Source organism: Mandrillus leucophaeus, unplaced genomic scaffold, assembly GCF_000951045.1.
Source record: "Mandrillus leucophaeus isolate KB7577 unplaced genomic scaffold, Mleu.le_1.0 Scaffold713, whole genome shotgun sequence".
Taxonomy (NCBI): domain Eukaryota; kingdom Metazoa; phylum Chordata; class Mammalia; order Primates; family Cercopithecidae; genus Mandrillus; species Mandrillus leucophaeus.
This window is the reverse complement of record NW_012107731.1, coordinates 962,433-981,906: the sequence shown is the minus strand read 5'-3', so window position 1 is coordinate 981,906 and position 19,474 is coordinate 962,433. Positions and strand designations below refer to the sequence as shown.

The 19,474-nt window shown below is 44.1% G+C and overlaps 1 protein-coding gene across 6 annotated transcripts in view; it reads right to left on the bottom strand.

Annotated features, from left to right (window-relative positions):
* Positions 1-19,474, bottom strand: part of ARHGEF9 (Cdc42 guanine nucleotide exchange factor (GEF) 9) — a 164,449-nt gene that overhangs the window by 113,666 nt on the left and 31,309 nt on the right. Inside the window, exon 1 of one of the 6 annotated variants that reach the window (XM_011965035.1) lies at positions 17,279-18,122. The exons of 3 other annotated variants lie outside the window; for them this stretch is intronic. In XM_011965035.1, the coding sequence (XP_011820425.1) occupies positions 17,279-17,287 (9 nt within the window). In that variant the 5' untranslated portion in view covers positions 17,288-18,122. Of the gene's footprint in view, positions 1-17,278; positions 18,123-19,474 lie in introns of those variants that run through there. 2 more of the 6 variants (XM_011965040.1, XM_011965036.1) reach the window with 2 other exon arrangements.

The following is a 19,474-nucleotide window of genomic DNA, read 5'->3' as shown; positions in this document are numbered from 1 at the left end:
CAAACACTTACAAAGAGTATTCTCTTAGAGCCAGAGCTGGCACTCTAGGCTGCCTCCTCTGGAAGGTGGCAGGTACAGGTGACCTGGCCTTGCTTCCTAATTTAGGAAGAAATCCCTGCTCCTGATGCCTCCCCTTTTCTCATTACCTAAGAGATTCCTAAGGAACCAAAGCTACATGACCACCTAAATGTTGCAAATCTGTTTTTTTTTCCCAGAATGACTGACCTGGCATTGAAAATCATCTGTATAGGTGGGGGTAATCTCAGCATAGCTTTAACCAGCCTGACTCCATGAGGGTGTCTTCTCTTGGCTCCTTTTTGTGGCCTTTTCTGTCTACAGCTATTCCAATAGGAGTCAGGTCCAACTGTTGGCAGTAATTGAATCCAGTTTAGGGACAAAGATGATGCAGCTTTATGCATGGAGAAAAGTGTATCTTCAAAACATCTTCTCAACTCTTAGCCTAGCTGAGCCTTTCCATCATCTAAGGGCAATACTGGATGTTTTATAAATAAAACAAGTAAGACTCAGACAGCAGAGGGGAACGTGACTGAGACACACTGTAAGAGGCAGAGCAGCAACTGAAACTCATGTTTCTTGACCTCAAAGCCAAAGCTGAGAAATGGGCATGAGGCTGTTATAGTTAATAGTAACCCAACTGAGGCTCTGAGGATGCTGCTCCCAGGCAAGCCTGGTATTCCCCAGCTACCTGTCTCCGTGCTTCCCACCCTTCCCTAAGACCCAATCTAGGGCCCTGTCTTTCCAGCTTCAGCCTTTGGTACCAAGGACCACAAAGGCTTTCCCAGGACACCATGACCTGGTTTCCAGCTTGAGGAACTCTAAAAATAGCAGGTCTTCATTAGTGGGGCCAGATGGCCCAAGATGCTGTGCCTAGGGGCTAGGTTGTGGTCATTAAGGATGTGGCTGGTCTCAGGCCACCACTAACCCAGGAGAGGGTGGGCCACTGCCCAAAGGCATCTCCTGCTTATGCATCCTACCACTTCCGCTCACATGCTAACAACCACAATTTAGATATATTTACTCTAGTCCAGGTTGTTATTTCATTCCCAAGAAAGATGAACTTTAATATTCAGTGACTTTAGGCCTTCTGGGACATTGCTTCATAACCATATCACTCCACAATGGTTTGTAAGTGAACTGGGGGATGAAGGAGTAGGCTCAAGCTTTCTGCATTGATCAGTCCCAATTTGCGTTTTCCATTCTTCTGCATCTGCCTATTAACTCACATCTGAGGGCTCTGCTCTGAACCCTGTTTACCTTACAGAGACTGCTACAAAACATGCCATCTTGAACATCCATTTTATTACTGAGCTTACTGCCCTCTCAAGTCTAATTTCAAGGTCAAAGGAGAGCCAGAGCAAACTTATGGAGGCCCACCAGCTGGGACCAGTACCCTGTCATGCCCACTTAGAAGAAAGTGACAGCTGGTTGGCCCTAAGGGAAGGACGTGTTCTGCGTCAAAATGTGTCCCACAGGGCTGTGTGGAGCATGTGGATATGTCCCATAGGTGTGTTCAAGTGTGACTCAACACTCCAGTGTGGAGTGTTGTTTGCCCAAGTATGTCTTTAGGAGTGTGTATCTCAGGTACAGAAGTGCATGTCCTGGGTAAGAGTATATCTGAGAGTGCATCTCAGCATGCCCCATATATATGTGGGTGCACAATTGTGCCTTATATGCATCCATGTGCATTCACACATGCAGATGTGCACAAGCATCCCTCGTGTGTGTTCCTGTGTGTGTATCCTGCCTGTGCTGAGAATGTGAAAGTGTGAATATTCCTCCCATGTTTAAACGAATGTGTGTTCCAAGTGTGTTAATGTGAAAAAATATGCTCCAGCTGTGTGTCCCATGTGTGTCCCAAATACAGCTTATGTGTCTGAGTATGTGTAAGTGTGCATTGCATATGATCTATCATATATGTGTATGTGAAGGTACGGGCATAGAGCATGGATAGACAGCAAAGCTGAATCAATTTTCTTCCCCATCAATTTGTTTCTAACAGCTTTCCTTCAAGTCTGGGTCAATCTGCTCTTAAGCAGCACAAAAGATCTGGGTTCAAATTTCATCTCTGTCACTTCCTGAATGTGGTAATCACAGGTGCTTTTCCCAAGAGGCTTAGCCACCCTTCATTCATCTAAAGAACCTCATAAATGTAAGGTAAATTAGCCAATGGCTGAATAGAGAGAATGGGTGAAGATCAAGGACAAATTCTGAGACTTTGGGCAAGTTCCTGTCTCTCCTTAGACTTCAGTTTCCCCAGCAGCACACTGAAGGAACGAGCTCAACGCATGGGTTCCTCTCTCTGTTACCCAGTCACTTATCAGCTAAAGTACTATGGACAAACTCTCCTCCCTCCTCCCAACACCACAAAGAACCAGTGTGTAGATATGTGCATGTGGATTAGCACCTGCAGATGTCTCATCCCAGCTAGGCCCTCTCTAACCCTCAGCAAGCTATTGGTTGTCTCCCTATTTCTGTCATTCCACACTCATTTACCCAGTGGCCGGAACCAACTGGAGTAAAAGCAATGGCATACAATCTCCACCAAAGCCCAGGCAAAATGACATGTATTTTATCCAAATCATTCTTCTCCATCCTTTGTGATGACCATAGACACTGGTAAGGGTAAAGAGTCAGCTTTTAGGATCAAGGCCCAGTCTTTAAGAACACGGCCAGATAAACCCACAAAAACATCCAAACTAAGTAGGTCACAAAAGACTGCAGAATCTGGGGCCACTTTTCTTCATTTTGAAAGGCCTTTCATGTATCCCTGGACAATATGATATCCAGATGAATTTATTGTAGATCCAGTGGATGCACCAAAGTACCAATTAATGGTTAAATGCCAACCTATCCAGTTATCCAGTTGCATCTGCCTACTTCTTTCTTCTATCTTGATTAACTTTTGTAAAAATGCTTAGAGCCAGGTGTGGTGGCTCACTCCTATAATCCCAGCATTTTGGGAGGCTGAGGTGGGTGGATCACTTGAGGTCAGGAATTTGAGACTAGCCTGGCCAACATGGCAAAACCCCATCTCTACTAGAAACACAAAAATTAGCTGGGCTTGGTGGCACGCAGGAGAATTGCTTGAACCTGGGAGGTGGAAGTTGCAGTGAGCTGAGATTCCACCAGTGCACTCCAGCCTGGGTGACAGAGCAAGACTCCGTCTCAAAAAATAAACAAATAAACAAAAAACAACAACAAAATACTTAGAAGCAAACTACAGAAGGAATCTTAATAAATGGTTTGCCTAGAGACACTTGGTACTGGTGAGTTGGTAATATCTAACTCCATATGCTATGTTCTTCCTAGCACACCACTGACTTTACGATACAGTACTGACCCGAGTCAATCAAAGCAATTCTCTGAGCTTCAATTTCCTTAGCCATAAAATTGGGAAAATAGTCTTGGCTTTGGCCACCTCATAGTGTAATGGAGAAAACAACATGTGTCAGGAGCAGAAGACTATATAATAGTCTTTATCTTCTTGTCCTGTCCCCAGATCAGTGAGATGTTTCCAAACAAAATAATGCAAGTATAAGTGAAGATAATGCAAATATAAGTTGATTTGTTCTACACAGCTCATTGGGCAAGAACCTGCAATTTCTAAAGCAATTTTTGATCATATCATGAAAACTCAATAATCCACACAAATTCTAGCCAACGATCTAGAGGCCAGAATTGATTTTTAATTGCCATGTCCCTAAGTGGTTTATGGCTTGATGGACTTAAGAAGGTGCTAAATAAAAACACAATTCATTTTGGTTTTCTTCCAAGTCCCTCTTTTAACTTTGCAGGAGATGAGGAGAGAGAAAGTTAGTCTGCTATTCATAGCAACACGTATGTGACTGCATGGGAAATGGAGCTTGGGATAAATAAAAGAAAGCTTATTTAAAAACAACAACAACAACAAAAATCAAAAAACAAAACAGTTTTCCACCAAGCACCCAAGACATGGGTCAGGTCGCAGGGCCTTTCTTCTTCCAAGGGAGAGAAGTAAAAAGAGTCCTCCAAAAATGACAGAGAGAAATGAGGGACAGAAACAATGGGATTTGTTCAAGGTCACACAGCAACTGACTTCACGTTTGTACCTCCATTTTACTCATGTGTACATCTTTCATTCAACCAAACCTTTATAGAGGGCTTACTGAATGTCAGGCCTCCACTGGGACAGTCATCCACAGATAATTTCTGCCTGAACTGAAAAATAACAAACTCCTAGTTCTGTGACACTTTGCTTTCCATCACACCACACAGGTTGTTTCCCCAAACAACCCTTGAAAGACCACAGTGGCTTGCACATCTTGTAGGTCCAGGAATTCACATCCTTGCCAGGCAATGTTCTAATTCCAGCACTACTATAAATGTACCACATTTCCTTGGGCAAGTCCTTTTCTTCTCTGGGCCTAGTTCCCCAGCTTCCACAATGAGGAGATTAGAATCAGGACAGCTCCAGCACCTCTTTTTCTAGAAAATATAGCTGTCTGCAGTGACTTTAAGTGGCACTATAATTTCCAGAGCTGAAGCCCAGAAGGCCAGGCTGGAAGCAGCTATGTGACAGTAAGTCTTTGAACATTCTTTTTCTCACCTGTGAAATGGAGATAATCTCAGCTCTACCGACTTCATAGGGCCACAGAGAAAATCAAGTGAGATGATGTACAAAACCCACTGAAAAGCCCAAGACTGTTCAAGGGGAGTAGTCAAGAACCAAGTGAATATCCACTAGCCCCAGTTGCTTTCGTCTTAATCCAAGTAGAGTGTAAGTCTTCCCATGCAGTTCAGTCTAAATTTACAAGACATGTACCTCAGCTGGTTGCATGCTCCAAAGAAAATTAATAAATCCCTCCACTCCCTTTGGGTCCTAAGCACAAAGCAGTCTCATCATTTTGCTTTTTTCTGAGCCCTCCTGCCACGCAGGGCTTATCAGAGCCCCTCCTAGAGATGCCTAGCTCCTCCTCTGCCTCTATCCCAATGCCAAGGCACCTACTGCCCAGCCTTCTTGCCATCCTGCACAATTCACAGAGGGAGGAGGGAGAGAGTAGGTGGAGGAGAGGCTGTGGGAGGTTCAGCTAAAAGTAGCTACTGCCTTTAGGCACCACACTCTGAGGGGGTGGGGGGTGGGCTCTTAGTACATCCTTCCTGTAGCCAGCTGGGCACGGAGGTGCATGGCTTTCCTTTCTCTAATGAAGGCAGGCAGGCGGAGAAATCAGCTGCCAAAGCCATTCCCAGAGCTGGCTATGGATGTGCAGTGCTGGCCTCCTCTGGGCCCTGAGGGTACATGGCCACTCACAGGGCTGCATCTACTGCTCTCTGCCTCAGGAGAGCTAATGTGGCCTTCAGGAGACTCTGTGTTCCCCTCACCCCCATCCCACTCCCTGGAACTTCAAGGACTACTAACAGGCCTGCTCCCCCTCCAGGAGGTTATATAATGCTCTTGTTCTCCCAGCCTCTTGTCAGCTTGCTTTCTCCAACCAAACCTGAAAGAGCATTCAGGTCTCTGATCCAGCCAAGGGAGCATACAGCCAGAAACCTATAGGGCAGGTAGCAAGTTACAGCAGGCAAGAGCCCTATTTAAAGAATTAGAATCCCAGAACCATCACTGCAACCTTGGACACGTCCCTTTCCCCTACTGTGCCTTAGTTTTCTCACTTGTAAAAAAAGGAGTGGGGGCAGTGTGTTGTACTAGGCACTTTAATATCTGCCCCTATGTGATTCTCTGTAAATCCTGGCCACTTAAATGAAATACCCACCCCCATCACACAACACCATCCAAGGGTTCCCTATCTCCCCAAGCACTATGGCTGGACTTGGCAGAGCCATCTCCACTCTTCTAATTCCAGTTCCTCTAGTGACCAAAATCTGCATAGGCAAGATGATTGCCTGGAACTTTAGACTCTGTCCTCCATACCTGCCCCATGCCCATTTCAACCAGACGAGCTGTGCTTTTTCCTGTTTTATATAGAAGCTTCTGGCTAACATTCCATTTGAGAACATGGCTCTTTTACTAAAACCACTCTCACTTTAGTGACATGGAAACTGAGACCTAGGTGGGAAGGGCCTTGATCAAGATCTGGCAGCAAGGTAGGTACAGAGCCAGAGCTTAATCCTAGGGCTCCTGAGGCCTTTTCTTTTTTCTCCTACTGCATGTCTGCTTTCCATATGCTATCCTTCTGCCACGCATGTACAACTTTCCTTCTTCTCTGCTACCAACACTCAAACTTGGCGCTCAAAGATCAATGCCCAATTCCCATCAGGGGCCTGGAACTAGCACATAAGAGTGATAAGGGCAAGAGAAAAACTGGCCTGAACACATCCCTCTCTAAACCTTTTTCCTTCCTCCACATTGCCCCTTTTTGCTCCTTTCTTCAAAGCTTCCTCCTGAATACTGCTCTATGTCAGTAAAACCCCTTTAATTCTCAGAGTTATGACTGCATCCTGACCACAGAGTCCACTATGCGGGCTATATCAGAAGCACTGCAGGATGTGGTATCAAGACGCCTTAGAACTACCACTACCACTAGTCACTACCACTACCTGTGTGACATTGAGTAAGCTGCTTAATCTCTATGAGCCTCACTTTCTTAACTAATTTTAGGTTTGAGGAAGAAGCCCATGAAATAAATAGGAAACCTCATTTGTTGAAATTCTTACTAATAGAAGTAGTATTATTAACCAAGTGAATGGCTACTTAAAGTACTGCAGGAAGGGGCTCTGAGCTGTCAAAGCAATCCATCTTTTTCAGACCTATGAGACTGGTTCTATATCTATGAGAGGCAATTCTCAATTATCCATATGAGATATTTCTTTAATAAACAGAATCCCAAACTGGCACACCCTTGCTACTCAATTCACTGTACCACTTCCTTCCCTGTTTGGCAGCCAGTGCGTGTTCATACAGTCTCCTTTCCTGCTTGGCAGCCAGTGTGTGCTCAAAGAATACAACCTAGGTTCACTTGTTCTAAAAGAAACCTAAGCCAAGTATAATTAAAAAGGCAAAACTGCTATCCTTAAAACCATCCTGTGTATTCTAAACCTGCTAAAATGGATCTCTGGATTACCTGCTAGATTTAAATAATATCCGTACTCGTGTTGATCACAAAATAAGCACATATTGTTGGAGCTAGAAGAAATCTTTGAAGTCATCAAATTCACCCATCCTTATTTTGCTGATGAAGAAAACCAAATTTCAGAGGAGAGAAGTAATTTGCCTGAGGTTACTAGTAAATGAGCAGAATCTTCCCCATCATGATAGCAAATGTGTAGGAACTGAATTTTTTTTATTCCTGAAGGGTTCAAACCATCTCACAGCTGATTATTTTAAATACAATTAGGTCTCCAGACTACTCATTCCCTAGGGTTGATTCCTCCTTTTTAGAGTGAGCACAAGCCCCTGGAACTTATCAAGGCCCCCACAGTCCTAGAATAAAATCTCACCATCTGTGAAGCTTGCCTAGTCACATGTGTGATAAGTCAGACAGACTGAGCTAACATTTCCTATGAAGCATTCCATAGCAGTCATTCTCACCCCTGGCTGAACATTCCCATCACCTCAGAGAACTTTTAGAAAAATATTGATGCCAGGAAGCCACTACGACCAACTCAATCAGATCTCTCCCAAAGATTCTAGGAATTGTTGTTACTCTTAATATTCCAGGTGATTCCAACGTGCAGCCAGTGCTGAGAACCACTGGGTTAATGGAAACAATTAAGTAAAACAACAAGAGAAACATACACAAAGAGTTTCCGGAACTCTTTGAGCACAAAATATATTCTGTTTTAAAGCTAAACCCATTATGTCCTGCTTTTTCAAAGAGGAGAAAGTAATACACAGAAACTACAGTTGTAGTACTGACCCTCCGCCAAATTCTGAACCCAGTTTAGAAACATTCGCTTTGTAGGCACAGAAAGAAAACAAGAAGCTCTGGAGCCCACAACCAGATTTACCATGAGTAAGAGGCCAAGTAACTTATACTCCCTTTTCTGATGGGGCTATCAGTTTGGCAGACGCTTGCTAAGAACCTAGCATATCTTGATGCCCACAAAGCATACAACAAATCTATCATGCTATATTATTCACATTAACACCTTGGTAGGATAAATGCTAGCACAGCCAGGTGCAGTCTGCACTGGTTGACCAGATACATACAAAAATTAACATGTCCCAACTCCAAGAGGGGCTCTGGTGAGGTGACAGAAGAGCTAGCATTAATCATATCATAGTAAACATTTCTTTCAATCAACAATTCAAATGACATTTATTCAGTGTTCAAATAATGCAATGCTAGAAGAGGCTGCTAACCTGTTGTGTGACATGAAGAAAAAAAATAAAAACCTCCCAAAGGCTAGAACAATAGTCCAACCAAACAAAATAGAGTTTAACTGATGCAGTGCTAGAAGGGACTGCTAATTTGTAGCACAGTATGAAGAAAAAAGTTTAAAATCCACAGAAAGCTAGAATAATGGACCAACATATTAAGACAAAATGTAGCAAATTTGGTTCAAAAAACCCTAAAGTGGCCAACTTCACAAGAGAGTAGAGGACTGGACTAGACAGGAAACGGTTTGGACCTACATGCTCAAAGGCTGAGTCTTAACCCTGGCTGCACATTTGAATCACCTTGGGGAATTTTAAATTAAAAAATAAATAAATAAAGCTCCCTGGGATCTATTCCATGAAAATTAAATCAGAATCTCTCAGATAGGGGGCCTGGCATGGGTATTTAAAAAAAAGCTTCCCAAGTGATCTGAATGTTCAGTGAGGGTTGAGAATCAGTAGAAGGCTGCATTATTAGACATTTCACAGACAAAACAAAGTTCTTTTGCACTTGATCTCAGTCAGGTGGCACCTAGAGTAGCATGAACAGTTCTGGGCAGCACATTTTTAAAGAAATATAGAAAAATAAGTGTGCTTCAAAGAGAAGAACAATTGTATGAAAACTACAGTTCCTTCAAAACATTCTGTATTTTAGACTTCAGCAATTCACACTGGCCTTTCACCTTGAAGATCCCAAATAGTGAGTTTTCATAAAACTAAATAGAACTCATTAATGTATATTCAAGACAAAAAAAGGCATTTTATTGAATGAAAATTCTGAGCAAAAGTGCTATACAAATGAAAGTTATTAAAAAGCATTAAAAACGTGAGTAGCTGAGGAAGCTAGTATGACTTCAGGGATGACTCCCAAATCTCCCTCCCTGCTTCCTTCCCTTTCCCTTTCCCTTTCCCTTTCCCTTTCCCTTTTCCTTCCCTTCCCTCCCTCCCTCCCTCCTTTCTTCCTTCTTTCCTTTCTTTTTTTGTGATGGAGTCTCACTCTGTCACTCAGGCTGGAGTGCAGTGGCACAATCTTGGCTCACTGTATCCTCCACCTCCTGGGTTCAAGCCATTCTCCTGCCTCAGCTTCCCGAGTGGCTGGGACTACAGGCGCGTGCCACCACGCCCGGCTAATTTTTGTATTTTTAGTAGAGACAGGGTTTCACCATGTTGGCCAGGCTGGTCTCGAAATCCTCACCTCAGGTGATCCACCCGCCTCAGCCTCCCAAAGTGCTGGGATTACAGGCGTGAACCATTGCGTCAGGCCCTCCCTCCCCACATTCAACATCACACTACCTAGGAATGACCAACTCTGACTCTCCTCTCTGTTTGAAAGGCAGACCCACTCCCATCCCAACAATCTTGCTGACCCTTACTTTCCTCATCTGTAAAACTGGGAATAACAATCATCTCTACCCACTTCACAAGGCTGATGTGATGCTCAAGTTAGAAAGGGTGTGAAATTCCTGCGTAAACTCTATAGGCCCATGCGCTGATAAGGAGTTATTAGTATTGTCATTACTGGACTGCTTCCTGAGGCTTCTCTCCCCTCTAGGTTCTTCCCCTTCTAGTTTTTCCTCTTTGTACTTTGGTGCTAGAGCAAAGTACAATAAACTAAATACTCTACAGAGCTAGATCCACCTAAGACAGAAGGAGACACTCTGGGCAGATACTGGAGAAGCTAAACTTTCATCAAGGATTCTTGGAAAGCCAGAGACTTGGTTGGCCTAGAACAAGTTGCAGAGCTGGAAATAAGAGCTAGAGAATCCAAGATTCCCCTCCTCCATTCCATTTCTTGGGGCAAAGCCACTGGAGCTAGATCCAGATGCCTTGTAGGAGGTCTTCTGAGGAGGCAGTTATTTTGGGAGAAAAGGCTCAATTCTTACATCCCTGCCCAGAGCAAGCACTCTGCAGGCCAAGGGACCAGAGGCTGAGATGGCAGACAAAGGTTAAAGAGGAAGACATGCTTTGTTACCATCCCTCAAACCACCAGACTGTGACCTCTGGCTGCTCTCAATCTGGGCCTTACCTCAAGGGCAGAAGAGCACCTCACCTACAGCCTTGTTGGAATCTTTCAGCTCCCTAGTAGCTGAATCTCACACACACACACACACACACACACACACACACACACACCGGTGGGTGAGAGTCTCTGAACCAGGGTCCAAGCCCTGTTCACCAGCTCCATTATCAAACTTGCTCTTTCAACTTGTCCAGCCTCCCCCGTCAGAAACTACTACACCAAAACCACAGAAAGAAAAATTCCCAAATTCTATAAAGCTAGGCTGATCAGGATTCCCCAAGCCACAGACAAAATTGGGGCACACTGCACAAGCACACTGCAGGTTCTGACAGATGGAGGCTGTCTCAATGGAAGAATGCTGTTCAGTTTGTTCCCACCAAGATATCACTTCACCCCCTCCCTGATGCAGCCAAAAGTCAGGGTGAAAAAATTTGTTTTTTCAGGGCCTGCAGAGCTTCTGGCACTAAAGCTAGGCAGTGAAATGGCACAGTTAATCTTAAGGAGATGGGACTGACTAGAAAGGAATTTGAACCCAGGAGTTTTCTAATAAACAATCTCATAGCTGGATGAGGCTAGGCTGTATATGTCTGCTGTGGACATGTTTCCGAGGCATTTGCGGGAAATGGGGATTCTGTTCTTTCTTTGTTCCCTCCCCAAAAGCATCTCTCCAAGTCCCGCTAGGCTCTAGCCCTCTTTCTCTAGAGTCACTGGTGCCTGGGCCTTTAAAGGGTGGGCTCTGGAGCCCAGTGGGTGCTCAGTGATACAGGGGTTGCTAGGATACTAGTAGAGGGCATTTTCTTTAATTCTTTGATGAGGATCCGGGAGCCAAAATCCCTAAGCTGGGATTTTGTCCCTCCTACATAGCAAAAGCTTATCCTCTACTCAAAGGGGCCAGAGAGGAGGGAATGGAATGGAGGAGCTTTATTGGGAAAAGTTGGGACAAATCAGAGAGGAAAAGTCCTCTTGTCTTTTTTACTTCTCACCCATTTACAGTGGGGAGGTGGGAGGAGGAGGTGGTGTCAGGGGTGGGAAGAAAGGGAGAAGGAGAAAGATTAAGAGAGAAGGCAGAGGAGGAAGGAAAAAAGAAGACAAGTCAAAATGCATAGGGTTCCACTTCTCTGGGCTGCATTTCTCATTTTCTCCCACTCTTTTTTTGCTAGAGAAAAATGTCCTCACAAGTCTGAAGGAGAAATGCCAAACCTTTAGGATTCACACAAGTAAAAAGTCACACTGCTACCTTTTGTTCTCTACTCTCAAATTCCCTTCTGGTTGCTAGATGGTGGCCTGCCATCTGGCTAGCAACATCCCTTTATTTGCCTGGAGACAATTTTAAAAGGGCTAACCCATTTCAACAGCTAAATTACTAATGGAAGGGCTCATTCAAGACACCTCCTTAGCCTGAGGGGTTTTAGGTGGTGAAAAGAGGACTGGCATGGGTGATACCCATCCATCCCAGCATTTGTGAAATCCTTATAGGTCCTAGCACAAGGAGGCCATTCAGAACTGTGGAACTCAATACCGTCTTTCCTCATTCCTACCACCACACCCCGCACCCACACTCAGGAGTGTGCTCCCCCACACACCCCACCATGAACATACTGCCACACACCCTACACACATACATTCCCAGAGGCTTTCTGCCAAAGGTCTGTCAGGCTCACAGAGGATAAGGTATTTCATGACACTACTTAAGTCATAAACCGAGATCAAAGACTAGTCTCAGAGACCCCTGCTCCCCTTGGGGGGGAAAAAAGTCAAAAAGCATTCCCTTATTGTTGTCCCAGTTTCCTTCCCAAATAACTAGGCAAAAAAAATCCCTTAGCTTAAACTTGTTATCCAGGCTCTACTACCAGATATCCTTCCCCTCCTCCCATCACCCTTTGATTAACATTTTGTTTTCCTTTTCACTTGTCTTTCCAGTTCATCTCCCCCCACCCCCACTGACTTCAAGTGTCTAGGGGTCATAAAATCATAAAATGCAAGAACTTGGAGGTCACCTAGTGGAAGCATCCAAAAATGCCAATGTTACTGGGAATCTCAAACCCACCGAGGAGGAAAAAAAGTGCCCAAGGTCAAACAGCTGCTGAATGGAAAAAACAAAAAACGAAACAAAAAAAAACCAGGTCTGCAGCTGCCCAGCAAAGAGCCATTCCCCACTCTCCAACACTGTATCAAAACAAAGTGCCCAGACAAGATATAAGCTTACTTCAAATAATACACTGAAGCTAAGGGAAAAAAAAAAAGAAAACTCACTAAATTATCTTTGCAAAGAAATAGGTTCTCAGTTCCATCCAGGGGGTCTCCACAAACGGACCAAAGAGTAATTAATAAGAATCAATGCCAGCAAACTTCCCAGATCATGTTTACACCATGGTACTAATCTCATAAAAACCTCAGCTTCTCACCCACACCAAGTCAAGGATAGCATGCTTTGAGGCCCCAAACCCCCTCTGACGCCATTAAATAATACTTTCTGGGTCCTGTGGCCAAGACAATTTCAAAGGCCCCCTTCACAGCCCCTCTCCTTTCAGAATCATTTCCAAAGAGACTGAAAAACCGGACATGGAACTTGACAGCATAATAACAGCAGATTTGCACATCAGACATGAACAGCCACCCACATGGGTGGAGGGGGAGCATGTGTGTAGATGTGTATGTGCCCTGATTCACTGCTATAATACATGAGCCATAAATGGCATTATTTCAAGCCAGGTAAGCAATGGAATGGGGAAGGCCTGCCTACATTAACAGGGGAGAAAAAAAAAAAAACGCAAAAAAACAAGTGTTATACAGACTAGCATCGCAGACATTTTTTTTCCTGGCTCTGCCAAGAGCTTTCTCAGAGGAAACAGAAATATAAAAATAATAGCAATCGCAATAATAACAGAAACCACCACTACCATCTGATACAGACAAGCAGTCATATCTCAAACTGAAATGTCACTTCCAGCTCATGTTTTCCATGCTCTCATCCCTTTCCATCTAGACATTTTTGGTTTTTGGTGATCAAATTTGGCACCAAAATTTGGTAACTCTTAATTTAGCACATTACAGACTTTCAGTTTGTTATGGGACTGTTTCAATTACAGAGACCTCTGATCTTAAAGTAACAAACAAGGGAGCAAACAATAACATCACCACTTTCTCATCAACCTTATCAAGTTATATTTAAAATATAGTTCAAGAACATCATTGCAAACGAGATTACCCCAAAGGAGCCATATCCAAATACTATTATTCCCAAGGTGAATAAAGAGCTGGGTTCGTGTGTGTGTGTGTGTGTGTTTGATGAGACAGACAAAATCCCCAAACTCAAATCCAGGGCTACAATCTTTGGGAAAGGGAGCCCAAATAGCTCCTGTCAAAGTCCTCTCTTGCCAGTTCAAAAAATCAGAGAATGCTTTTACATACTATTTCATGATTCCAAAGACACTAACATTTTAAATATCTTAAAGCTTTAAGGTTCAAGAAGTGTTTTAAATGTGGCTTCTTTCAAAATTGAACCCTGGAGAGCAAATTGAGATTCAAAGGACACAGTCACCAACTGCCAGCACAACAGACCCGTGTCACTTCCCAAATTCTTGCTGCTCATTAGAGACTAAAGAATCATTTTCCCTAAATCCATTCCTTGCATCGATTATTTTCTCTCTAAATATCCAGTGCAAAGACTGTCTTTCCCACGATTGCAAATATTCATCATGCTCTTCCACAAACGCTTTTCCCCTCAAACAAACCCAAATGCACTCCTGATGGCAAGAGAAAAATTTTGACTAAAATTCCCTGATGGAGTTTAAAGGTAGTCTTCAAGGAAATGAGTTGAGAAGACACCACAGACTGCAAAGCCACTGTTTAAGGACGCAGAGCTTGCTCCATGAACGCCACATAGATTAAAAATGCACATACGCATGCACACTTAAATAAAAAACATTTCTTCATCAACAATTTCACTCAAGCAATAGGCAACTTTAAGAAGGCACGGGCATTCTTAAAAGACAAGACACGACAAAAGATTTAGGGAGAGATAATATACCAACGTCATACATATCACAGCGAGGCCATGTTGAAGCTCAAAACGTTTTCCCCCCTGAGTAAGAAAGCTTGTTCTTTCTCTCTCTTTCCCTGTCTGTCTGTGATTTTTTTTTTTCTCGGTGGCTCTCGGGATGAAATCAAAGCGAGAGTTCGCGACAGCTCAGGTGGCAGATGTGTATAAGAGACAGGAGACAATTTTAAAAGGGCTAACCCATTTCAACAGCTAAATTACTAATGGAAGGGCTCATTCAAGACACCTCCTTAGCCTGAGGGGTTTTAGGTGGTGAAAAGAGGACTGGCATGGGTGATACCCATCCATCCCAGCATTTGTGAAATCCTTATAGGTCCTAGCACAAGGAGGCCATTCAGAACTGTGGAACTCAATACCGTCTTTCCTCATTCCTACCACCACACCCCGCACCCACACTCAGGAGTGTGCTCCCCCACACACCCCACCATGAACATACTGCCACACACCCTACACACATACATTCCCAGAGGCTTTCTGCCAAAGGTCTGTCAGGCTCACAGAGGATAAGGTATTTCATGACACTACTTAAGTCATAAACCGAGATCAAAGACTAGTCTCAGAGACCCCTGCTCCCCTTGGGGGGAAAAAAGTCAAAAAGCATTCCCTTATTGTTGTCCCAGTTTCCTTCCCAAATAACTAGGCAAAAAAAATCCCTTAGCTTAAACTTGTTATCCAGGCTCTACTACCAGATATCCTTCCCCTCCTCCCATCACCCTTTGATTAACATTTTGTTTTCCTTTTCACTTGTCTTTCCAGTTCATCTCCCCCCACCCCCACTGACTTCAAGTGTCTAGGGGTCATAAAATCATAAAATGCAAGAACTTGGAGGTCACCTAGTGGAAGCATCCAAAAATGCCAATGTTACTGGGAATCTCAAACCCACCGAGGAGGAAAAAAAGTGCCCAAGGTCAAACAGCTGCTGAATGGAAAAAACAAAAAACGAAACAAAAAAAAACCAGGTCTGCAGCTGCCCAGCAAAGAGCCATTCCCCACTCTCCAACACTGTATCAAAACAAAGTGCCCAGACAAGATATAAGCTTACTTCAAATAATACACTGAAGCTAAGGGAAAAAAAAAAAGAAAACTCACTAAATTATCTTTGCAAAGAAATAGGTTCTCAGTTCCATCCAGGGGGTCTCCACAAACGGACCAAAGAGTAATTAATAAGAATCAATGCCAGCAAACTTCCCAGATCATGTTTACACCATGGTACTAATCTCATAAAAACCTCAGCTTCTCACCCACACCAAGTCAAGGATAGCATGCTTTGAGGCCCCAAACCCCCTCTGACGCCATTAAATAATACTTTCTGGGTCCTGTGGCCAAGACAATTTCAAAGGCCCCCTTCACAGCCCCTCTCCTTTCAGAATCATTTCCAAAGAGACTGAAAAACCGGACATGGAACTTGACAGCATAATAACAGCAGATTTGCACATCAGACATGAACAGCCACCCACATGGGTGGAGGGGGAGCATGTGTGTAGATGTGTATGTGCCCTGATTCACTGCTATAATACATGAGCCATAAATGGCATTATTTCAAGCCAGGTAAGCAATGGAATGGGGAAGGCCTGCCTACATTAACAGGGGAGAAAAAAAAAAAAACGCAAAAAAACAAGTGTTATACAGACTAGCATCGCAGACATTTTTTTTCCTGGCTCTGCCAAGAGCTTTCTCAGAGGAAACAGAAATATAAAAATAATAGCAATCGCAATAATAACAGAAACCACCACTACCATCTGATACAGACAAGCAGTCATATCTCAAACTGAAATGTCACTTCCAGCTCATGTTTTCCATGCTCTCATCCCTTTCCATCTAGACATTTTTGGTTTTTGGTGATCAAATTTGGCACCAAAATTTGGTAACTCTTAATTTAGCACATTACAGACTTTCAGTTTGTTATGGGACTGTTTCAATTACAGAGACCTCTGATCTTAAAGTAACAAACAAGGGAGCAAACAATAACATCACCACTTTCTCATCAACCTTATCAAGTTATATTTAAAATATAGTTCAAGAACATCATTGCAAACGAGATTACCCCAAAGGAGCCATATCCAAATACTATTATTCCCAAGGTGAATAAAGAGCTGGGTTCGTGTGTGTGTGTGTGTGTGTTTGATGAGACAGACAAAATCCCCAAACTCAAATCCAGGGCTACAATCTTTGGGAAAGGGAGCCCAAATAGCTCCTGTCAAAGTCCTCTCTTGCCAGTTCAAAAAATCAGAGAATGCTTTTACATACTATTTCATGATTCCAAAGACACTAACATTTTAAATATCTTAAAGCTTTAAGGTTCAAGAAGTGTTTTAAATGTGGCTTCTTTCAAAATTGAACCCTGGAGAGCAAATTGAGATTCAAAGGACACAGTCACCAACTGCCAGCACAACAGACCCGTGTCACTTCCCAAATTCTTGCTGCTCATTAGAGACTAAAGAATCATTTTCCCTAAATCCATTCCTTGCATCGATTATTTTCTCTCTAAATATCCAGTGCAAAGACTGTCTTTCCCACGATTGCAAATATTCATCATGCTCTTCCACAAACGCTTTTCCCCTCAAACAAACCCAAATGCACTCCTGATGGCAAGAGAAAAATTTTGACTAAAATTCCCTGATGGAGTTTAAAGGTAGTCTTCAAGGAAATGAGTTGAGAAGACACCACAGACTGCAAAGCCACTGTTTAAGGACGCAGAGCTTGCTCCATGAACGCCACATAGATTAAAAATGCACATACGCATGCACACTTAAATAAAAAACATTTCTTCATCAACAATTTCACTCAAGCAATAGGCAACTTTAAGAAGGCACGGGCATTCTTAAAAGACAAGACACGACAAAAGATTTAGGGAGAGATAATATACCAACGTCATACATATCACAGCGAGGCCATGTTGAAGCTCAAAACGTTTTCCCCCCTGAGTAAGAAAGCTTGTTCTTTCTCTCTCTTTCCCTGTCTGTCTGTGATTTTTTTTTTTCTCGGTGGCTCTCGGGATGAAATCAAAGCGAGAGTTCGCGACAGCTCAGGTGGCTGGACTCCATTCAGCGCGTTCCCAGGAAAAACATGAGTATGACATTGACAAGCAGGAGGACTACAATCACGGCAAAAACGACTACAGTTTGCACATCCAGGGTCATGGTGCAATGCAGAACACTGTAGTGTTCCAGGTGGGGGGCCGGCAGATTGGGAGATGTCAGTCTCTGTTCTGTCAGACTGTCCATACAGCCACCATGCTAGAAAGGAGAGGAGGAAGTAGGATGGTTAGGGAAGGGCTGGGTTTGGCGCCCGAGTTTAGTCGGGGGGAGGGGAGGGGGATGGGGATGGGGTGCTTGGTTTCCCCCTTCTCAGGATTGGGCTGATCTTTCGTCCCTAGCTGAGAAATCTTAGCTTGCGCTGAAGTCGGCAGAGTCCAGCATTCTCTCTCGGGCGCCACGGGAAAGGCAAAATCCTAGCTTTCAAAGGGAAAGGCGGGGGGAACCTGTGAGTGGTTCTCCGGCGCCTGCTCAGTCTGTCCGGGCGTGCGTCCGTCCGCCTGCCTGGCTACCGGTCAGTCTCAGTCTCCCCTACTCCCTTTAGTTCGCTCGCTTTCCTAAGCTTGCTCGCTCTCTTCGCTGGGCTCCCGGCTGCCAGACACTCCTTCGATCCCTGCCTTGCTGGCCCTATCCCTCTTCTCTCCCCATCCCCCGCTCATCCCGTAGGCTGCCTTTTTATTCACCGAGCGACTGCGGGCGCTTGCGTGAGGCGCGGCCAGAGCCACTGACATACCCGCCGACCAATAACAGGTGCCGCAGTAGCACGTTCGCTGCCCAGGGGCGGGACTTGCGCTGGCGTGCTAGCCGCGACCGCCAATCAGAGGGCTCAAGGCTCCCAAGCAAGCTCGCTCTCTCCAGATCGGCGAGAGTCACCAGGCACCAGTTTTGGTTTGGGGGTGGGGAGTTTCTTGGGGGCGGATAGAGGGGGTATATAAGGAGATGGGGGAGGAAAAGAACTGGGAAAGAGGGAGGGAAGGGACCCAATAGGATGCAAAGGAAGGAGATCACGTGAAGAGGGAGAAAAAGAAGAAAACACGAGGAGGAAGGAGAAGAGAGGGAAGATAATGAAGAAAGAGAATTGTGGGGAAAGGCAGAAAAAAGGATGGGAAAAAAAAAAAAAGAAGGAATGGGGGGGGAAAGGATAGGTAGCTGTGGAGAAGGCATGTACCTAGCAGCCACTTTGAGCCTGGGCCAAGGAGGAAGCAAAGGTGCCTTTGGCCACTGCCTAAGAATTTACAGGCAACTCACAATTAGCTATAAAAAGCTAACAAACCAGTGTTGTGGACATAATCACAGGGACACACGACAGAATTTCCAAAATCCAATTCTATTTGGCTTTCCCTGATACCACTGCCCTTACCTCGTCAGATTTCCTGTCTTAATTATTGTTTCTTCAGACTAGGACAGTTAGCTTGCACTTTTCCAGCATTCTGGGTACTATGAAGGGAAGCCAGCATAGGGTTAAACATTTGCCATGGAAAATCCTCTATAGAACTTGCAATCTGCTTGTAATCATTACCCTGCTCTGTGACCTGGTATCTGGAGCTAAGCGAGGATAAGCCATGGAGTGGAGACCAGAAGGTTTCAAATTTACTCTCAGCCTTACCTCAAGCTTGCTGTATGACTTTTGGGCAATTCCCTTTTCCTCTCAGGGGTCTGTCTTCTGTCTCCCTGTTGTCAATGAGGACTCAGACTTATCTGAGAATTCAGTTAAACCTCAGAACCCTCACCTCAGAAAAAAACAATTTCAGTGGTTCCCTGGGCCTTCAAACCAAGGACTCCCTTACACAGGAGATCTCTCAGAGCCTTTTTGCTCTTATATTAGAGGATTATATGACTGAACAGTAGGTATATACCTAAGAAAAATGAAAACACGTCCACACAAAAACTTATACATGAATGCTAATAACAGCATTATTCACAACAGCCAGAAGATGGAAACAATTCAAATGTCCAACAACTGATGAATGGGTAAACAAAATGTGGTATAGCCATACAATGAAGCATTATTTAACCATAAAAAGGAA